The sequence below is a fragment of the Cnephaeus nilssonii genome (genome assembly GCF_951640355.1).
Source record: "Cnephaeus nilssonii genome assembly, chromosome: 13".
In the NCBI taxonomy this organism is placed as follows: domain Eukaryota; kingdom Metazoa; phylum Chordata; class Mammalia; order Chiroptera; family Vespertilionidae; genus Cnephaeus; species Cnephaeus nilssonii.
In genome coordinates, this window is record NC_137084.1 from 2,313,864 (window position 1) to 2,330,211 (window position 16,348).

At 63.4% G+C, this 16,348-nt stretch overlaps 1 protein-coding gene across 1 annotated transcript; it reads right to left on the reverse strand.

Moving 5' to 3' along the window:
• Nucleotide 1: 1 nt before the first annotated feature.
• VPS37C (VPS37C subunit of ESCRT-I) lies at nt 2-15,949 on the reverse strand (the record flags this gene model as incomplete). The annotated part of the gene is made up of 5 exons (XM_079787984.1): nt 15,823-15,949; nt 2,655-2,753; nt 1,245-1,416; nt 662-744; nt 2-16 (listed from the first exon to the last, which is right to left on the reverse strand). Coding segments are annotated over exons 2-5 (363 nt in total), but the record flags the coding sequence as incomplete, so codon positions are not given.
• Nucleotides 15,950-16,348: the final 399 nt, after the last annotated feature.

Below are 16,348 nucleotides of genomic sequence, written 5' to 3' on the forward strand. Positions count from 1 at the left end.
CCTTCTCCGCCATGGCCTGGGGCACAGGGTGGGTGACAACCGGGGCTGCTGGGACCAAAGGCGCCCCTGCCCCCCCCCCCCGCCCAGCCGCGTTCCCCACCTCCCCCGGCGCATCCCTGCTGACACGGCCTCATGTGCTCCTGTCTCCCACTGAACGTCAGCTCCGGGCAGGGGCTGCCGGTCAAGGCCCCGCGGCCCGGCCCTGGCCCTGGCCCTGTGCGGGGCCCCATGGCTGCTGCACGGACGTGCTGAGTGAGGGGCGGACACCGGCTACGGGGTCTAGTGCAGCCGGCCCGGGGGCTGGCAGGGCCTGGCAGCTTCCTCCCAGCGCACGGAGACTGAGAATGCTCAGAGGGAGCAGGAGAGAGGCTGGCCAGGCCCAGGTGGGGGCGGGGGGGGGGGCGCCCCAGCTCGGGGGCTCCTGCTGCTCTGCCCTCCGTCCGCCCTGGTCGGCCAGCTGCCCGTGACCTTGCCGTCGCTCACCCATTTCTGCTTCAGCAGGGAGCCTGGGTTCCTGCTCTCTGCGTCCCAAAGGGCCTCCGCTGGGACAAAGGGTGTGACTCATCTTTGCCACCTACTCATGCGCCCTGGCCCCCTGCGACACCGGCGCTCATGACAAGGGCGCAAGCGGGGCGGGGGGGGGGGGGTCGGACCACCTCACCTCAGACTCCTCTTCTATCTTCATGCCTTCGATCTGCAGCAGGTCTAACAAGGCCCCCGGCTGCAGCGCCCCCGAGAATTTCTCTGCAACAGAGGGTGCGAGGGTCGGCATCTAACAGTGCCTCCGCTTCAGCCCTGGAGGCAGGTTTCGGCCACGCGCCCTGTGTGTGCCCGGCCAGGCCCCTGGGCAGCTGCTGAGCTCAGCGGGCCCAGCCCAGCCCTGCTCTGCCTCTCGGGGGAGTCACCGCACCGTCCGAGCACCGAGCCTCACTGTCAAGGCCAGGACACGCCTCCCACCCTCCCGGACGGGGGTCCCCGGACAAGAGAGCCGCATGGGCTCTGGGGAGCGCAGGAGCGGAGCTGGCCCCGCCGACAGCCAACAGCCTCCTGGTCCCACCTGTGAAACGAGCGACAGCGGGACCACCCTCCAGGGCGACGGAGAGGAGTGCACGGCTGGGACTGGGGCCGCAGTCACTGGGCCCCGCCCTGGGGGCGAGCGGGCTCCACTCTCCCAGGCTTCCCAGCAGCTCGCCAGGCCCCCCCCCCCCCCCCGCAACCGGGGACCGCTCCGTCAGCCGGCCTACCCAGCTTGGCCTTCTGCTCCTGGCACCGCTCCACGAGCTTCCGCAGCTCCTGGTACTTGTCCGAGAGGTTCGAGCGGCTGAGCTCCAGGGGCCCTTGGAACTCCAGGTTCCGCTCGGCCAGGCTGCGGTTGGTGGCCAGTGCCATCTCCCGCTCCAGCTGCAGGTCCTGGACCTGAGGGAGGGGACACCTGGCTGAGAACCACCCCACTCAGCAGGCGGCAGGCTGGCCCAGGGCTCGGGGGAACCGCAGTCCTCAGCCCGGGGGCGAGAGCCAAAGGACCTGGGCTCACGCCTGAGCCAGCCTCCCACCTCCCGAATCCTAGTCCATCGGCCGGGTGGTGGGGACACGGGGACACTGGCGCAGGCCACAGCTGGCCCAAGGCCAGGATGGCGCACCATGGACAGACCACCGGCCCCAAAGGGTGAGCGAGCCAGGGACAGAGCGCGGCACTGACTCAGGAGACGCCCCTGCCTCCTGGGCCACGTGTCCTGCAGAGAACTGTGCACATGAGCTGACAGAGGGGCCCCCAAGAACGACAGGGGAGTCCCCACAGCCAGAGGACCCCCCACCAACAGGCGACCGAATGCCAACCTCTGCCCCCGGACGTGCCCCGGGAAGGCACTGCCCCAAGCCAAGCGGCGCTTCGCCCTCAGCCAGTCCTTGCCACCAGCCTGAGGTGGCGGCCATAGGAACCCGTGCCGGACCTGCTGTGACCGGAAGCCCTGCCCGTCTGCCGGGGAACCGTCTTCACCAAGAAGGCGAAGAGTCAGACCCCCCCACCCTGAGACGGGGGACAACACCCCTCCGGCACCCGGTGGCACCAACACCCAGGGCAACTGCACCTGTGAGCTCCGTGGCCACGGCCGGCGCGGCCCTCTCCTGCCTGGCAGGGGAGCCACAGGGTCAGAGCCAGGGAGGGCGGGCAGGCCCTTCATGACGGGGGAAGCCCTTTGTAACGGGTGACGTCCCAGCTGGGCAGCAGACGGAGGGCGCTCTTTATCCCCAGGAGGACAGATTAGGGGCTGGATTAGGTGCCAGTTAGACAGGAAATGGGTGTCAGATGAGCCACATCCAGCCCGGGATGGGCTCCTCATGGAGACGCAGGCCAGGGGCCCCTGGGGACAGGCAGCTGCGATCGGTGGCCGAGCTTCCAGAACCCGCCTCCCAGTTCAGGCTGTCCCACGGCGTGGCACTCTGGGCTGTGTGGGTTCACGTGGGGCCCTGGACTCCGCACTCCCAGGAGCCCCGGGAACTGGGCTGACATTTCAGGGGAGTCTCTGGTTGGGTCCCACCAGGGGGAAGACCACAGAAAGGGAGATGAACTTGACCCCAACTCCCAGCCAGCCAGCGCTCTCAAGCGCCCAGGACCCTCTGCGGGCCTTCCCCGGGCCCGCGCCAGCCTGCTCTACCTCAGGGGCCTCCTGGGCCAGCCGGCCGATGGCCTCCGGGTCGTTCTGCATCTCCTCCAGCTCCTGCAGCGTCTTGTCTTTCAGCGTCTCCATCGCTCCCTGTGGACACAGCGCGGTGTGACTGAGGGAAGAAGCTGGGGGAGAGCCGTGTGTTACCCGTGCAGACGAACGAGCTGCCCGAGGATGCTCCCCGCCAGGGCGGCTCCAGCGGGGGCAGGGGTCCCCCTTCCTGTGTTCCTGCCGCCCTGCCCAGCCCTCTCCCCAAGGACACCAAGGAGCCGCTCCTTCCGCCCCAGCCATGGACAGCGGGACGAGCCACCGCCCTCGGCAGCCGGAGGGCAGCACAGATGGCGCTCCCCGAGGAGCAGGTGGGAGAGGCAGGCGGGGAGCGCCCGCGGCCAGGGACGGAGGAGAAACCAGCCCAGGCGACGCCAGCACCCACTCTGGCAGGTGCCTATCTCCATCGGAACCAGGAATACGCCCCCCTCACCGGGCCTGGCGGGCCGCTGGTTATATTTGGGGCACCGCAGCCTCGGGCCCCCGCGGGGTCTCTGAAACTGCCGTCCTCCCCACGTGCCACAACGGACGGACGGTCACGTTCACGACCTCGTCTTCATCACGACAGGGAACCCCCTCCCTCCCCCGACTGCCTTCCCCAGCAACCGGGAGGAAGAGAAGCCGAGCGACCTGCACAGAACGGATGCTCTGGCGCAGAGCTGTCCTCTGCCGGGGTCACTCACAGATTGTCTGTATGACAGGGGGTCTGTATGACAGATTGTCTGTATGACAGGGGGTCTGTATGACAGGGGGTCTGTATGACAGGGGGTCTGTATGACAGGGGGTCTGTATGACAGATTGTCTGTATGACAGGGGTCTGTATGACAGGGGGTCTGTATGACAGGGGGTCTGTATGACAGGGGGTCTGTATGACAGATTGTCTGTATGATAGATTGTCTGTATGACAGGGGGTCTGTATGACAGGGGGTCTGTATGACAGATTGTCTGTATGACAGGGGTCTGTATGATAGATTGTCTGTATGACAGGGGGTCTGTATGACAGGGGGTCTGTATGACAGATTGTCTGTATGACAGGGGGTCTGTATGACAGATTGTATGACAGGGGGTCTGTATGACAGGGGTCTGTATGACAGGGGGTCTGTATGACAGGGGGTCTGTATGACAGGGGGTCTGTATGACAGATTGTCTGTATGATAGATTGTCTGTATGACAGGGGGTCTGTATGACAGGGGGTCTGTATGACAGATTGTCTGTATGACAGGGGGTCTGTATGACAGGGGGTCTGTATGATAGATTGTCTGTATGACAGGGGGTCTGTATGATAGATTGTCTGTATGACAGGGGGTCTGTATGACAGATTGTCTGTATGACAGGGGGTCTGTATGACAGGGGTCTGTATGACAGGGGTCTGTATGACAGGGGTCTGTATGAGAGGGGGTCTGTATGACAGGGGGTCTGTATGACAGGGGTCTGTATGACAGGGGTCTGTATGACAGGGGGTCTGTATGACAGGGGTCTGTATGACAGGGGGTCTGTATGACAGGGGTCTGTATGACAGGGGTCTGTATGACAGGGTGTCTGTATGACGGGTCTGTATGACAGGGGTCTGTATGACAGATTGTATGACAGGGGGTCTGTATGACAGGGGTCTGTATGACAGGGGGGTCTGTATGACAGGGGTCTGTATGACAGGGGGGTCTGTATGACAGGGGTCTGTATGACAGGGGGTCTGTATGACAGGGGGTCTGTATGACAGGGGGTCTGTATGACAGATTGTCTGTATGACAGGGGGTCTGTATGACAGATTGTATGACAGGGGGTCTGTATGACAGGGGTCTGTATGACAGGGGGTCTGTATGACAGGGGTCTGTATGACAGGGGGTCTGTATGACGGGTCTGTATGACAGGGGTCTGTATGACAGGGTGTATGACAGGGTCTGTATGACAGATTGTCTGTATGACAGGGGGTCTGTATGACAGGGGTCTGTATGACAGGGGTCTGTATGACAGGGTGTCTGTATGACAGGGGTCTGTATGACAGGGGGTCTGTATGACAGGGGTCTGTATGACAGATTGTCTGTATGACAGGGGGTCTGTATGACAGGGTCTGTATGACAGATTGTCTGTATGACAGGGGGTCTGTATGACAGGGGTCTGTATGACAGGGTCTGTATGACAGGGGTCTGTATGACAGGGGTCTGTATGACAGGGGGTCTGTATGACAGGGGTCTGTATGACAGGGGGTCTGTATGACAGGGGTCTGTATGACAGGGGTCTGTATGACAGGGGTCTGTATGACAGATTGTATGACAGGGGTCTGTATGACAGGGGGTCTGCATGACAGATTGTATGACAGGGGTCTGTATGACAGGGTGCACAGCCAGGCCCCGGGAGCGGGAGGAGGACACAGAAACACGCCGCAGGCTCGCTGGGCCCTGTGCTTGTCTGTCTGTCTCTCTAGAGGGCGTGTTTCAGCCTGCCTTCGTGCTGGCTTGCTCACCACCAAGGCTGCTCGTGTTCTGAAGGCTCTGTCGCTGGGGGACCCTGAAGTCCCCACCCCCCGCCCCGGCGATGGCCTCCGGTGAGTCCGCACCCACTCGGCCAAGCGGGTGCTCTGGAGTCCAGGCCCACGGCGACAGCCACAGCAGCCTTCTGTGGGTGGCGCCTGGCGGCAGGAGCGGCGGGCCTCGGGCAGGGCGCCTGGGCCGGCGTCCCCTCCGCTGTCACGCAGGCAGGTCCCATGCCTCCCTGCCTTAATGTCACACCTGCGACGTGGACATGGCCGGCCTGAGAGGGAAGCCGACGAGAAAGCCGAGGAGGTGGGATCAGAGGAAGTGCTACATCCAGTCCCTCTGCGGCCCATGACATCGCAACTGAGAACGCGCTGCCGGGACAGGGGCCGCCTCAGTTTCCCCATCTGTCTCAGAAAGGGAGAGGCATCTCCTAGGGTCACAACAGGTGAAGAGAGAAGCGGCGAGGCCTGACCACACCCCCACTGGCCAGGAAAGGCCTGCTTTCCCGTCGTGTCCCCGCGCAGCCGTGAGCGAGGCCCCTGTCCAGGCGCACACACGGCCCCGTTTGGACACGTCCCAGGCGGACCTCGGAGATACGCGGTCTGGTGCCAGGTCCCCGCACAAAGCAAGTGTCGCAAGAGTGGGACTCCTCCTCCCGCCCGCTGGTGGAGGGCCTTGCCTTCGTCGGAAAACACACACCTCTGAAACGCGCCGGAGCAGGGTGCCTGAGCACAGCCCCCCCCCCCCCCCATTTTATAGAGCCACCCAGGCAGGGTCACATGGCGGCCGCTATCTGCGGAGGCGGGCGGAGCCCCAGCCTTGCGGGAAGGACGTGCGTCTTTGGTGCGCACCCGAGCCCCGGAGACACTCGCCAAAGTGCAGGTGCCTGTCAGTGCGCCAGGCGGGCCCCGACGTCGGGTCTCTCCGAGAGGCGCTGCTGTGCCCGAGTCTGACATGCGCTGTCCCTCCCACCCCTGCCAGTGGGCAGAGAAAATTCACACCCGCACCCTGCCACGCTCCCCCTGTGCTCCCCAGCCCGTGGCCTCACAGCTGGCAGGGCACAGCGGGCTGCAAGGCCCCCAAGGAGCTGAGCTCGGAGGGCGAGTGAGATGACGCTGCACGAGTGACCCCCCAGGAGGGGGACAAGCAGAGCAACGTTCCGAAGACCCGAAACACGTCGGGAAAGGGCTCGGGGAGACAGACGCAGGCCGAGTCCCGGGCCCTGTCCCTCACCAGCGGCAGGGCCTCGCCCAAGTGCGGGCGCCCTGAGCCTCGGGTTCTTCATCTGGGAAATGGGTTAGTGCAGGCTCAATGAGATGAGGTAGGCAGCGCGCTGGCTTAGCGTGAGGCCTGCCCTGAACAAATGGGGCGAAAGACTCCATCACCACAGACCTCGGCGTCCCTCAGGCTCCAGGACGGCCCGTGAGCACTTGCCGGGTCTCCGGGCACAGCGCCCGGCCCTGCTCCACCTGGGGGGTGGGGGGCTGACCTGCTGGAACAGGTGCCTGCTCGCTCCGCAGTCAGGCTGAGCACGGGACACGCGGCTGAGAGGAAGCTCGGCAGGGGCAGCTGGGCAGCTGGGCAGCTGGCCAACCCCACGCGAGCAGCACGGTGGGCGGTGCTACCGGAACAGGCCCGGGGGGCCAGGCGCACTCTCACATTGGGGAGGTCTCCATGCACCCACCCGGAGAGCCCGGGCAGAGCCCCAATTCCCTAGGACCGCCCCCCCCCCCCCCGCCCGGAGGTGTCATGATCTGGGTTTTAGCTGTCAATGCGCCCCTGTCCGGACAGCGCGTTCTCAGTTGCGATGTCGCCGGCCCCAGTGGGACTGGATGTAGCACTTCCTCTGATCCCACCTCCTCGGCTTTCTCCACCGACATCCCTCTCAAGCCTGCCAGGCCCGTGTGACATTCGGCAGAGTGCCATGTCACCTGCCTGTGTGACCAAGGAGGGGACACTGGCCTGGCACCCTGCCCGTGGCCCGCTGCTCCTGCCGCAGGCACCACCTCACCGCCTCCTCTCACTGCCTCACAGGCCCTCCTGGCATGGGGGTGCTCAGGACCCCTCACCCAGACGCCCACACTCTTTCCTAGGGGCTCGATTTCCTCCCCTGTAAAATGGGTAGGCAGCCCCGATGGTCACTTTCCTCTGAGCTCAAAGCCCTTTGCAAACTCTCCCATTAACTTCAATCAGCGACGTCAGCCCTTCTCACCTCACGGCGCACACACTAACCACTGGCCTTCCGCGGGGCACACCGAGCAATCCGTACACTTGGCTGACCCGACAGAAAACAGGTGTAACTCCGATCCACTCACTCCGGCCGGCTACTGCGCTGGCTGTTGCCTTTATTTCCCAATCGCAGGGAGAAGTCAGGCCCCTGACGCAAGTCAGGCGGTGCACGTTTTAGAAATTCTTGCGGCACGCCAGCTGAAAAGTCACTGGTTACGTAATCAGCTAGTGAGTAAGGGGAACACGAGGCTTAATGACCCCTAATTGAGGGGTGAAAGCGAGACCGGGAAGAACAAGGGAAAGTACTGCCAAAGGGCCGGCAAGCACCTCTGCTCCCTGCTCCATGGCCTCACCCGGAACGGAGTCAGGAGAGGAGCCTGAGATGCAGAGACGGCAGGTCTGACAGCCCCGCCCCGCCCCGGCCCCTGACATCTCAAACCCCGAAGGCAAATGCCTGTCTGTGAGCAACACGGCCCCTCCCTTCCCGAGCCAGAGCCGCCAGTGAGCCCAGGGCGGCGAGCACCTCTCTGGTCCTTAACTGGGAAAAGGAGCCGGGGCAGGGCGACACTCTGCCCCGAGGCCTACATGCAGGGGCCCCGAGGCCCGGCACCTGCTGCTGGCAGGGCTCTGCCTCCCAGGCCCCCACCTGGCAGCAAAGTCCCAACCAGCGCGACTCAGCGGCCGCAGCCACCACGGACGTCCCGTCCCAGTGCAGAGGGCGGGGTGGAGGGCTTTTGTGTCTGGAGGGCCCGACAAGCCCAATGACCTCGCCCCTTGGCACCCAGGCCCCAGCAGGACCCCCCTCCACCTACCAAGGTGCCCAGGCGGGTGCTGGGTCTGGGGGTGCGGTGTCTGAGTCTGCTGCCTGGAAGGAGGGAACAGGAAGGGAGAGGGAGGCGAGAAGAGACCACAGGCAGGAAGGTGGCCTGTTCACCCCGCTCTTCCTGGCGGCGCCCAGGGGGACCCCTAGCAGCACCTGCAGGAGACAGACAGGCGGGGAGAGGGAACCAGCGCCTCCGGTGGGGACTCGCCGAGACAAGGGGATGTGAGCCGGGCTTCTCCCGCTTTCCCGTCCTCACTCCTTCCTCAGGCTCTGACTGACAGACATCACGTCCTGCCGTACCTCACAGAACCCAGAGAGAGGAGGAGAGAAAAGGGGCAGAGGGCTGTAAATAATGTTCACTCTGCGCCAGACTCGGCCTTAAAATATCAAAACTGATGCAATTCTCCGGAACTCAGTTTGGTTTTAAAAGGCAAAACAGTTCACAACGACCCGGTGAGAGGGGCCGTGACGGAGGCGGGGACAGCGGCGTGAGGAGGGGACGTGGACAGCGCCGAGGAGCCCCAGGCCCCCTGAAGGGGCTGCTTGTGCTGGGAGGAGGCCCAGGGCCCAGGGCAGAGGCTTGGGGCCACGCGGGGCCGCATGGCCGGGAGAGGGAGAAGGCTGGTGGGGAAGGCGGGGGGGGGGGGGGGGGGGCAGGCACAGCGAGACGACACCTCTTTGGGGGACGACACCACCAACTCAAAGGACGTCCAACGGGGAACGAGGCGGAAAGGCAAGGAAGGCGAGCGCTAAGCTGCGTTCCCTCCGCCGCGGCCAGAAAATGTCACTGATCCCGCGACAGGATCCCAGGAGGAAAAAAGCTTTCTTCTCTGTCTCTTTCTTTTTTCCTTTTTTAAAATGTATTTTTATTGATGTCAGAGAGGAAGGGAAAGGGAGAGAGAGGGAAATCAATAAGAAGAGAGAATCATTGATCAGCTGCCTCCTGCACACCCCACACTGGGGATTGAGCCCCAAACCAGAGCATGTGCCTTGATGGGGAATTGAACTGTGGCCTCCTGGTTCATGGGTTGAGGCTCAACCACTGAGCCATGCTGGCCTTGAGCCACGCCGGCCGGGCCTTTTCCTTTTGTAGTTTGTTTTGCCTCCTCCGCAGCTCACCTCCACCGGATCTCCTTAGCCACAAGCCTGCGCCTACCAGGGCGAGGCAGGCGCACCGGCTGAGCCTGTGGCGGGAGTGCGTCCCCCTGGAGGGCTCGGCCTCCAGCCCAGCCGGGCCCCTCCTGCAGGCAGAGGGCGCCGCTCTGCCTGACCCGCCAGGTGTCCCGGGAAGCCAGGAATCTGAACCCGCGTGCTGCCCCCATCTTTAAAGGTCAGCAGCCCATCCAAAGCTGTCAAAGACACTAGAGGGTGAGGTGTTAACATGCCCCCGAGAGAGACAGGGCCCGGAGGGCAGATTCCACCGGCCAGGGGGAGGGCAGAGGGCCAGGGGCCTGCACTGCACAGGGGCTGCCGGGCCTTTGCAATGCATGCTGGGACGAGGGAGGACAAGGTTTCGGCCCCCGGCCCTTGCCGCTTGCCTCTCTGGGTCACAGCTTCTTTCCGTGTCTGTGTGTCTGGCCTGACTCCACCTCACATGCCTGGACCACGGGGAACATGACTGAGCGGGAGACACTGGGCCCGAGGAGACTGCGTGCACCTGTGCCCGAGGCCGGCGGCAGTGTCCTTTCTTGCCCGGGGCGGGGCGGGGCGGGGCGGGGCGGGGCTGCAGAAGGTCCAGGTGCAGAGGTGATGCTGGGAAGGGCCCTAACTCGGGGCAGCCTGCCACACCTGTCCTCACGGGGGAAAGAGAAAAAGCAACGTATTGCTGGATGTTGCGCAATGAGGGTCATTGCTAGGACTGCTCAGCTCAAAAAACAGTTTCAACTGGTATCAGACCCTTTAGAGAATAAACTCGGGGCGGGGGGCGGGCGGGGGACAGAAAACAAAACGCGGCACTTGCTATGCGCGAGCTGCTCGGTCAGAGTGAGGCTCGCAGCCCTAGAGATGGTGAGGGGCACCCCTCGCCCAGAACAGTCAGATCCGCTCTCCCCCAGAAAGCGAGGAAAGCACAGGACTTGGAAACAGATGCCCTGGCTTCGCACTGTGGCCCCCCAGCTGTTTAGCGGTGTGACCTGGGTCCAGGCCCCCAGCCGCAGCTTCCTCCTCGGGACAGCGGGCCGCTGCTGACCGCGCCATGCGGGGGGGGGGGGGGGGGGGCGCCAGGTGAGCACCGAACAGATACTCATCTTTCTGCCTCTGGCGGGTCAGCTGGTCATTAGGGGCGGCTCCTGACACCCCTGAGCTCAATACTGAGTCAAGCAAAAGGACCGCTCTCACTGTGACTGGGCCGGCGACTGCTGTCCCCAGCACCGGCCCCCTCCTCGGCGTTCCAGTCAACACTTCTTTGCCCGCTACTTCCGAGTCTGAACTCACAGGGCCAGGAGGGCTGTAAAGGCCCTGGGTCGCTACTAAATGTCCCACATCCACCAGGAGCAGGGGAAGTCGTTACCATAGCAACCTGCAGGGTTCAATCCAAGGGTGATAGAGTCTGGCCCATCCCACCCCTCAGGTCAGGAACACCTGTGGTCCCTGGAGAAAAGGCCCCCGCCCTGCTCCTCAGGAGGAAATACGGGCTGACTGATCTGCTTTTCCTTTTCCAGAACGACTCCAGCCGAGCAGCCAGGATTCACGCTGCCGAGTCCCTGGCTGCACTCAGGAGGCAACGACACATCCAACCGTGGCGCCAGCCTCCCCGGGCCCAACACCACCCCACGCACTCGCCCGCGACGCTGAAGGGAGGCTCAGTCGTAGGGAGGCCCCTCCGACGCCCGACGCTAAAGGGTTAAGACAGCGTGGGAGGTGGTAGAAAGAGGTCAGGGTTCAAACCCCAGGGTGACCCTTTCCTAGCTACTTGACCTCGGGCAGAGGACTGTTTCTCACTGGGAAAGGGGGGCTAACCCCACCATCGCCATCGGGCTGCTGTGAGGGTTCCATGGAATTAAACAGAGAAGCTGTGGAGGTGCCGATGAAGCACCGAGCGGGCGCTGGGAGCACGGATTCACACACTCACGCCTCGTCGTGTGAACGTCGTGTGAACGTCGCCTGACAACCCTGCCAGGCCCCACCGGGGGGCAAAGGGTGTGACTTTCTGAAGCAGGCTCCCCGGAATCGGAGCCACGGCCCTGGACTACACGCGTGCCCATGCGTGCATGGGGGGCGAGCCTCTCAGGACAGGCTTCCGAAGGAGACGGGCGCCGACAGAGCGCTCCTGGGCCCGCCCAGTAACTCCGTCCGACCCCCTCTTCCCAGAGGCAGGCCCGCAAGAGAGAAGACCCAGGACTGATGAGCCCAGCTACCATGCGAAGGGGGAGGGCACTCTCATCACCTATCTGTTCTCCCCAAACTAGAAACCCCTCCCAACCGCCCTCCACCTCTGCTCCATCAGCACCCCCACTTCCAACCCTCCAGGCCATCTGCGAGCACAGGCCCCGAACCTCTGACGTCCAATCACCGGGTTTTGTCTAGTCATCGAGTGCCTCCATCCCTGTCCTTCTGCAAACTCCACATGGGTCGTCCCACCTCCAGGGTCTCTCCCTTCCAACCATCGGGACTCATTCTTTTTAACAGCCCTCCCACCTTCCCCGAAAGCTGGTCACCTCGGCGCCCCTCCCGGCTCCCAGCACCCCGCCAGCGGAGCGTCAGGACAGGCGGCAGGCGAACCCCTCCTGTTGTTTCCCCAAACCTTTGCAACTGTTTTTCCAAAGGAGAATGCTTTCGTTTTTTTCAAACATTATCCCAAAGCGCTCCGTGCAGAGAACAAACCAGAGGCCACTCTCTGGGCAAAGAGGTAGAGGGAGAGCCCTGGTGCCCCGAAGTCTCCAGGGGGCCCCCCAGGCACTTTCCCAGAAAGTGGTTTCCTAGCCCTCACCTCTGCTCACCCCAGCCCTCCCGGCCTGGCCCCGCCCGAGCCCCGCTCTGCGCCCTTTCAGAGGCCGGGTCTCACCGAAGGCCAAGGCGGAGGGAGGGCTCTGCACAGGAAGGGCTGCCGGGCACCCCGGTGCCTACAGAGCACGGGGGGGGGGGGGGGGGGGCACAGGATGAAGTCTTGGGAGAAGGAGCAAGGAAAGCGGCACAGAGGAGCGGACAGCGAGGGAGCGGCACCTTCCGGAGGGAGGAGCAGGAAAGCGGGTTCCAGGCAGCGGGAAGGGAAGGCAGAGCGGAGGGTGGAGCGGGGCGCTGTGAGGGCAGCGGTGGAACCCCCCTCTCCCAGCCTCGGGGTCCCACCTCTAAAACAGAAAGGTGGCAGTGCCCAGAGCCACTGTGCACCGAGCACCGTCCTGGGCCCTCACAATGGGCCTTCCACTGGGAGTCCCTGGTTTTCCTCCTCTGGCGGACAAGAGCCGGGTCAGAGGGAGGCTGCGGAGCCTGGACTTCACCCCGGGCGGTCCCCCCAGGGCGGTCCCCGCAGGGCGCTCCGGCTTCGGCCGCTCTGCACACTGCACCTGCCGCCTTAGTCATACAGGGGTGCGTCTCTCCTCTCCTGCCCATCCTAAGCCCCGGGGCCACTCCATCAGCCCAGAAAACCTGTTTGGTACCTGCTCACGTTCGCACATAAACGCGTGGGAGGGGGAGTGGGGAGTGGGGAGAGATGGCGCGGAGGAGCGCCTGCTAAGCAAGCCAGCCTTCACCGTACAGCTGCTACAGAGGTCCTCTGATGAGGCAACGCTCCAGGGACAAACCGGAACCTTCGGAAAACTCCAGACCCTAAGCAGAAACTAAGAGAATTCCCAAACAACAAAGTCTCCAATGACCTGATTATGTGGTTCTGGAAAAACCCTACTGGTCCTGGCCAACAGTGTCCAAAGATGATTCATACGGCTAGTTACCCCAACCCCCCCTTTTCTAAAAAATATATTTTTATTGATTTCAGAGAGGAAGGGAGAGAGAATCATCAATGATGAAAGAGAATCGTTGATTGGCTGCCTACCGTATGCCCCCTACTGGGGACCAAGCCCACAACCCAGGTGTGTGCCCTTGACCGGAATCAAATCTAACCAGCTAGGGTCCCAATGCCTTTTTAAAGGGGCGAGCCTCTCAGGACAGGCTTCCGAAGGAGATGGGCGCCGACAGAGCGCTCCTGGGCCCGCCCAGTAACTCCGTCCGACGCCCCTCTTCCCAGAGGCAGGCCCGCAAGGGAGAAGACCCAGGACTGATGAGCCCAGCTACCATGCGAAGGTAGATCACTTAGGTCTGATCAGCCAATTTCACAGCAATAAGACAGGAAAACAGGATGCCCTGGGGGGAAAATCGCACGCCCTAGCTCAGCAAACCTACAAAGTCCTGGAGGTAGTGCTCCCCACACTTGCCTTGTAAGAACCACTCCGTGCACATGTTAGCAACACAGGTTCCTGAGGCTGACTGACAGCCTAAGCGAGACTCTCCAGACCAGGCGTCCTCAAACTACGGCCCGCGGGCCACATGCGGGTGTTTTTTTACTTCAAAATAAGGTATGTGCAGTGTGCATAGGAATTTGTTCATACTTTTTTTTTAAACTATAGTCCGGCCCTCCAACAGTCTGAGGGACAGTGAACTGGCCCCCCGTTTAAAAAGTTTGAGGACCCCTGCTCCAGAGGGTGACTGGGTTCTTAATAAGCATCACAGGTGATTCCTAAGATCCAGCGGTGCACCTTCGCTTTGAAATGAGACCAGCAGGTCAAAAACCCCAGCTGGCCACTGGCTGGCTCTACGGGACCCTGGCCAATTACCTGCCACCTGACTCTCCTTTCACCTGGAAAAGGGGATCAGCACGTACCCCGAAGTGTTCTCAGAGCTCACTGGGATCACGCAGCCCCTCAAGCAGGGCCAAGGGCACGTACAGCCACGCAGGGAGTCAGTGGCCGCTACCTGAAGACCCCACCGGCAGCTGCCCGGTGAAGAACCCTCTGGATGGCAATCACCGAGGCACCCAACCAGATTCCCAAGATAATGTGGGGGGAAGCTTCTCTGGGCCCTGAGACCCCGAGAACAAAGACTCTCACTTCAGTGTCCGGTATTCCGTCCCAAGTTCCTCGCTCCCATCCAGAACCAGAGCGCAGGCCTGGACGTGGCTGCAGCTCTGGAAAACAGCCACACACACACACACAAAGGCCTTCCTTCCCAAATCCCTCTATCACCGTCTCCTCCCGCGCTAGCGCTGACAGTCACGGACCTGGGAGTCGGGCGGCAGCTTCGTGGGTGAACCAGTGGGGTATGGACTCCGGGATAGGAGGCTGGGGTTCCCTGGACCTGCTGGGTGAAAAGGGCATTGGGGTGTGTGTGGGGGTGTCTGTCTGTGTGCCTGCTTCTCCCGGTCCAAGGGCAGTGTGGGGAGTGGAGAAGGCCTGAGGCAGCCCCGGGACCGCTGGGATGCTGCCGAGGCGAAGGGAAGTGACTCTCCAGTTCCCAGAGCGAAGGTGGGCGTCACCCGGGGGAGGGAGCCCGACGCTGCGAGGCTGAGAGGGCACTGGCTTGTCGTAGGGGCCGAGGCCCTGGAGTGCAGAGTGAGCTCTGCCAGGAACTCCCAGCAGAGCCCCGGCCACGCCTTTCCCACCCGGAGTGGGGCATGAGGCCACACTGGCAGGGGTGGGCCAGGAGGAGGACCAGGCGCCCGCTGCAGGTACAGAGAGCCGGACGGACCGCGTTCCACCTTATGATGGCGCGGAAGTGACAGGCATGATCAACTCCAGGAGCTGGTCTACAGCTCATTACAGAATAGGCTTTGTGTTAAGACTGTGCCCAACCACAGGCGCTGTCAGTGCTCTGAGCTCACTGAAGGCGGGGAGGCTACGCTGTAGGTTAGGGGTAGTACAGGCATTTTGTGTTATTTTCAGTTTACGATGGATTTATCAGGATGCAAGCCTGTTGTAGGTCAGGGAGCATCTATCTATCGCTATCGTGTAACTCTATCTGTACATACCTACCCATACACACACACACACACACACACACACACACACACACGCCCCCCAACGCCCTATTTGCCTGGCAGGTCCAGGAATAAGGATTGGTCAGTGATTCGGGTGGTCCCAGTCTGGGTCCAGGAAAAAACAAGATAAGAACAGAGTCAAGGCATAAAGCCCACGCAGTCACTGCCCTGGAGTAAGGGCACGTGTCAGGGAGGCAAAGATCAGGGACCCTCGACCCCACTCTGCCACTCCTCCCGCTGCCCTCCGCAGGTCGGACTCCGCCTGGGCCTGTTTCCCCGCCGGTGCAATGGGCGAGCTGCCTCGGCCGTCTCCAGAACTGAGACCAGCAAAACGCTCAAACGTGGGGTGGGGGGTGGAGGGTGGTGGGACGCGGTGGGAGGCGGGGCTGGAGGCCGGACCTGCGGAGGTAGCCGCCGGCGCCCGCGCCCTCCCCGCACGCCCTCCCTCCCTCCCTCCCTCCCGCGGCGAGGGGCCGGGGAGCCGACCTCGGCGGCGGTCACGCGCCCCTCGCGCCCAATCACCGGCCTCCACCCGAGTGAGGCGGAAAGGAGGGGGCGCGCCGGCGGCCGCCGCAGCACCACCCCCAGCCCCGTCCTCGCCCCTCCCCGGGCCCCGCTCACCTGCCGGGGCCGCAGCCGCGCCGCCACAGCCGCGGGTGAAACCACAGCCCACGCCCACACTTCCGGGTCCGGAGGCCCGCCCCCTCCTGCCGGATGTGACCGCTCTCAACTTCCGGGCCTGGGAGCGGGAGCCACGCCGCTCATCCCGCTACCACATTGGGTGTCCCGCGTGCCTCTGAGTCACGGCACCGGCCCACCCCCCGCACCAGACACACTCACGGCCACGCGGGGCCGCCCCCACGGGCTCCTGGCCCCGCCCCGCGGGCTCCTGGCCCCGCCCCCACGGGCTCCTGGCCCCGCCCCCGGGAGGGACACCGCCCAGGAGGCGGGAGCCAGGCCGCCGGGGGCGAGTGCGCCTGCGCAGGGCGGGCGGGCCAGGAGGCAGGCGCCTCACTGCGCTCAGCCTGCGGGCGGCCCCCCAAAGCAGCCCAGGAGGGGCTGAGAGGAAGCGAATGGGCCCCCAGGATGTGGGGGACGCCCTAGGTGGGCTGAGCTCCCCCGCTAACCGAACGCCCGCTTCCGTGAC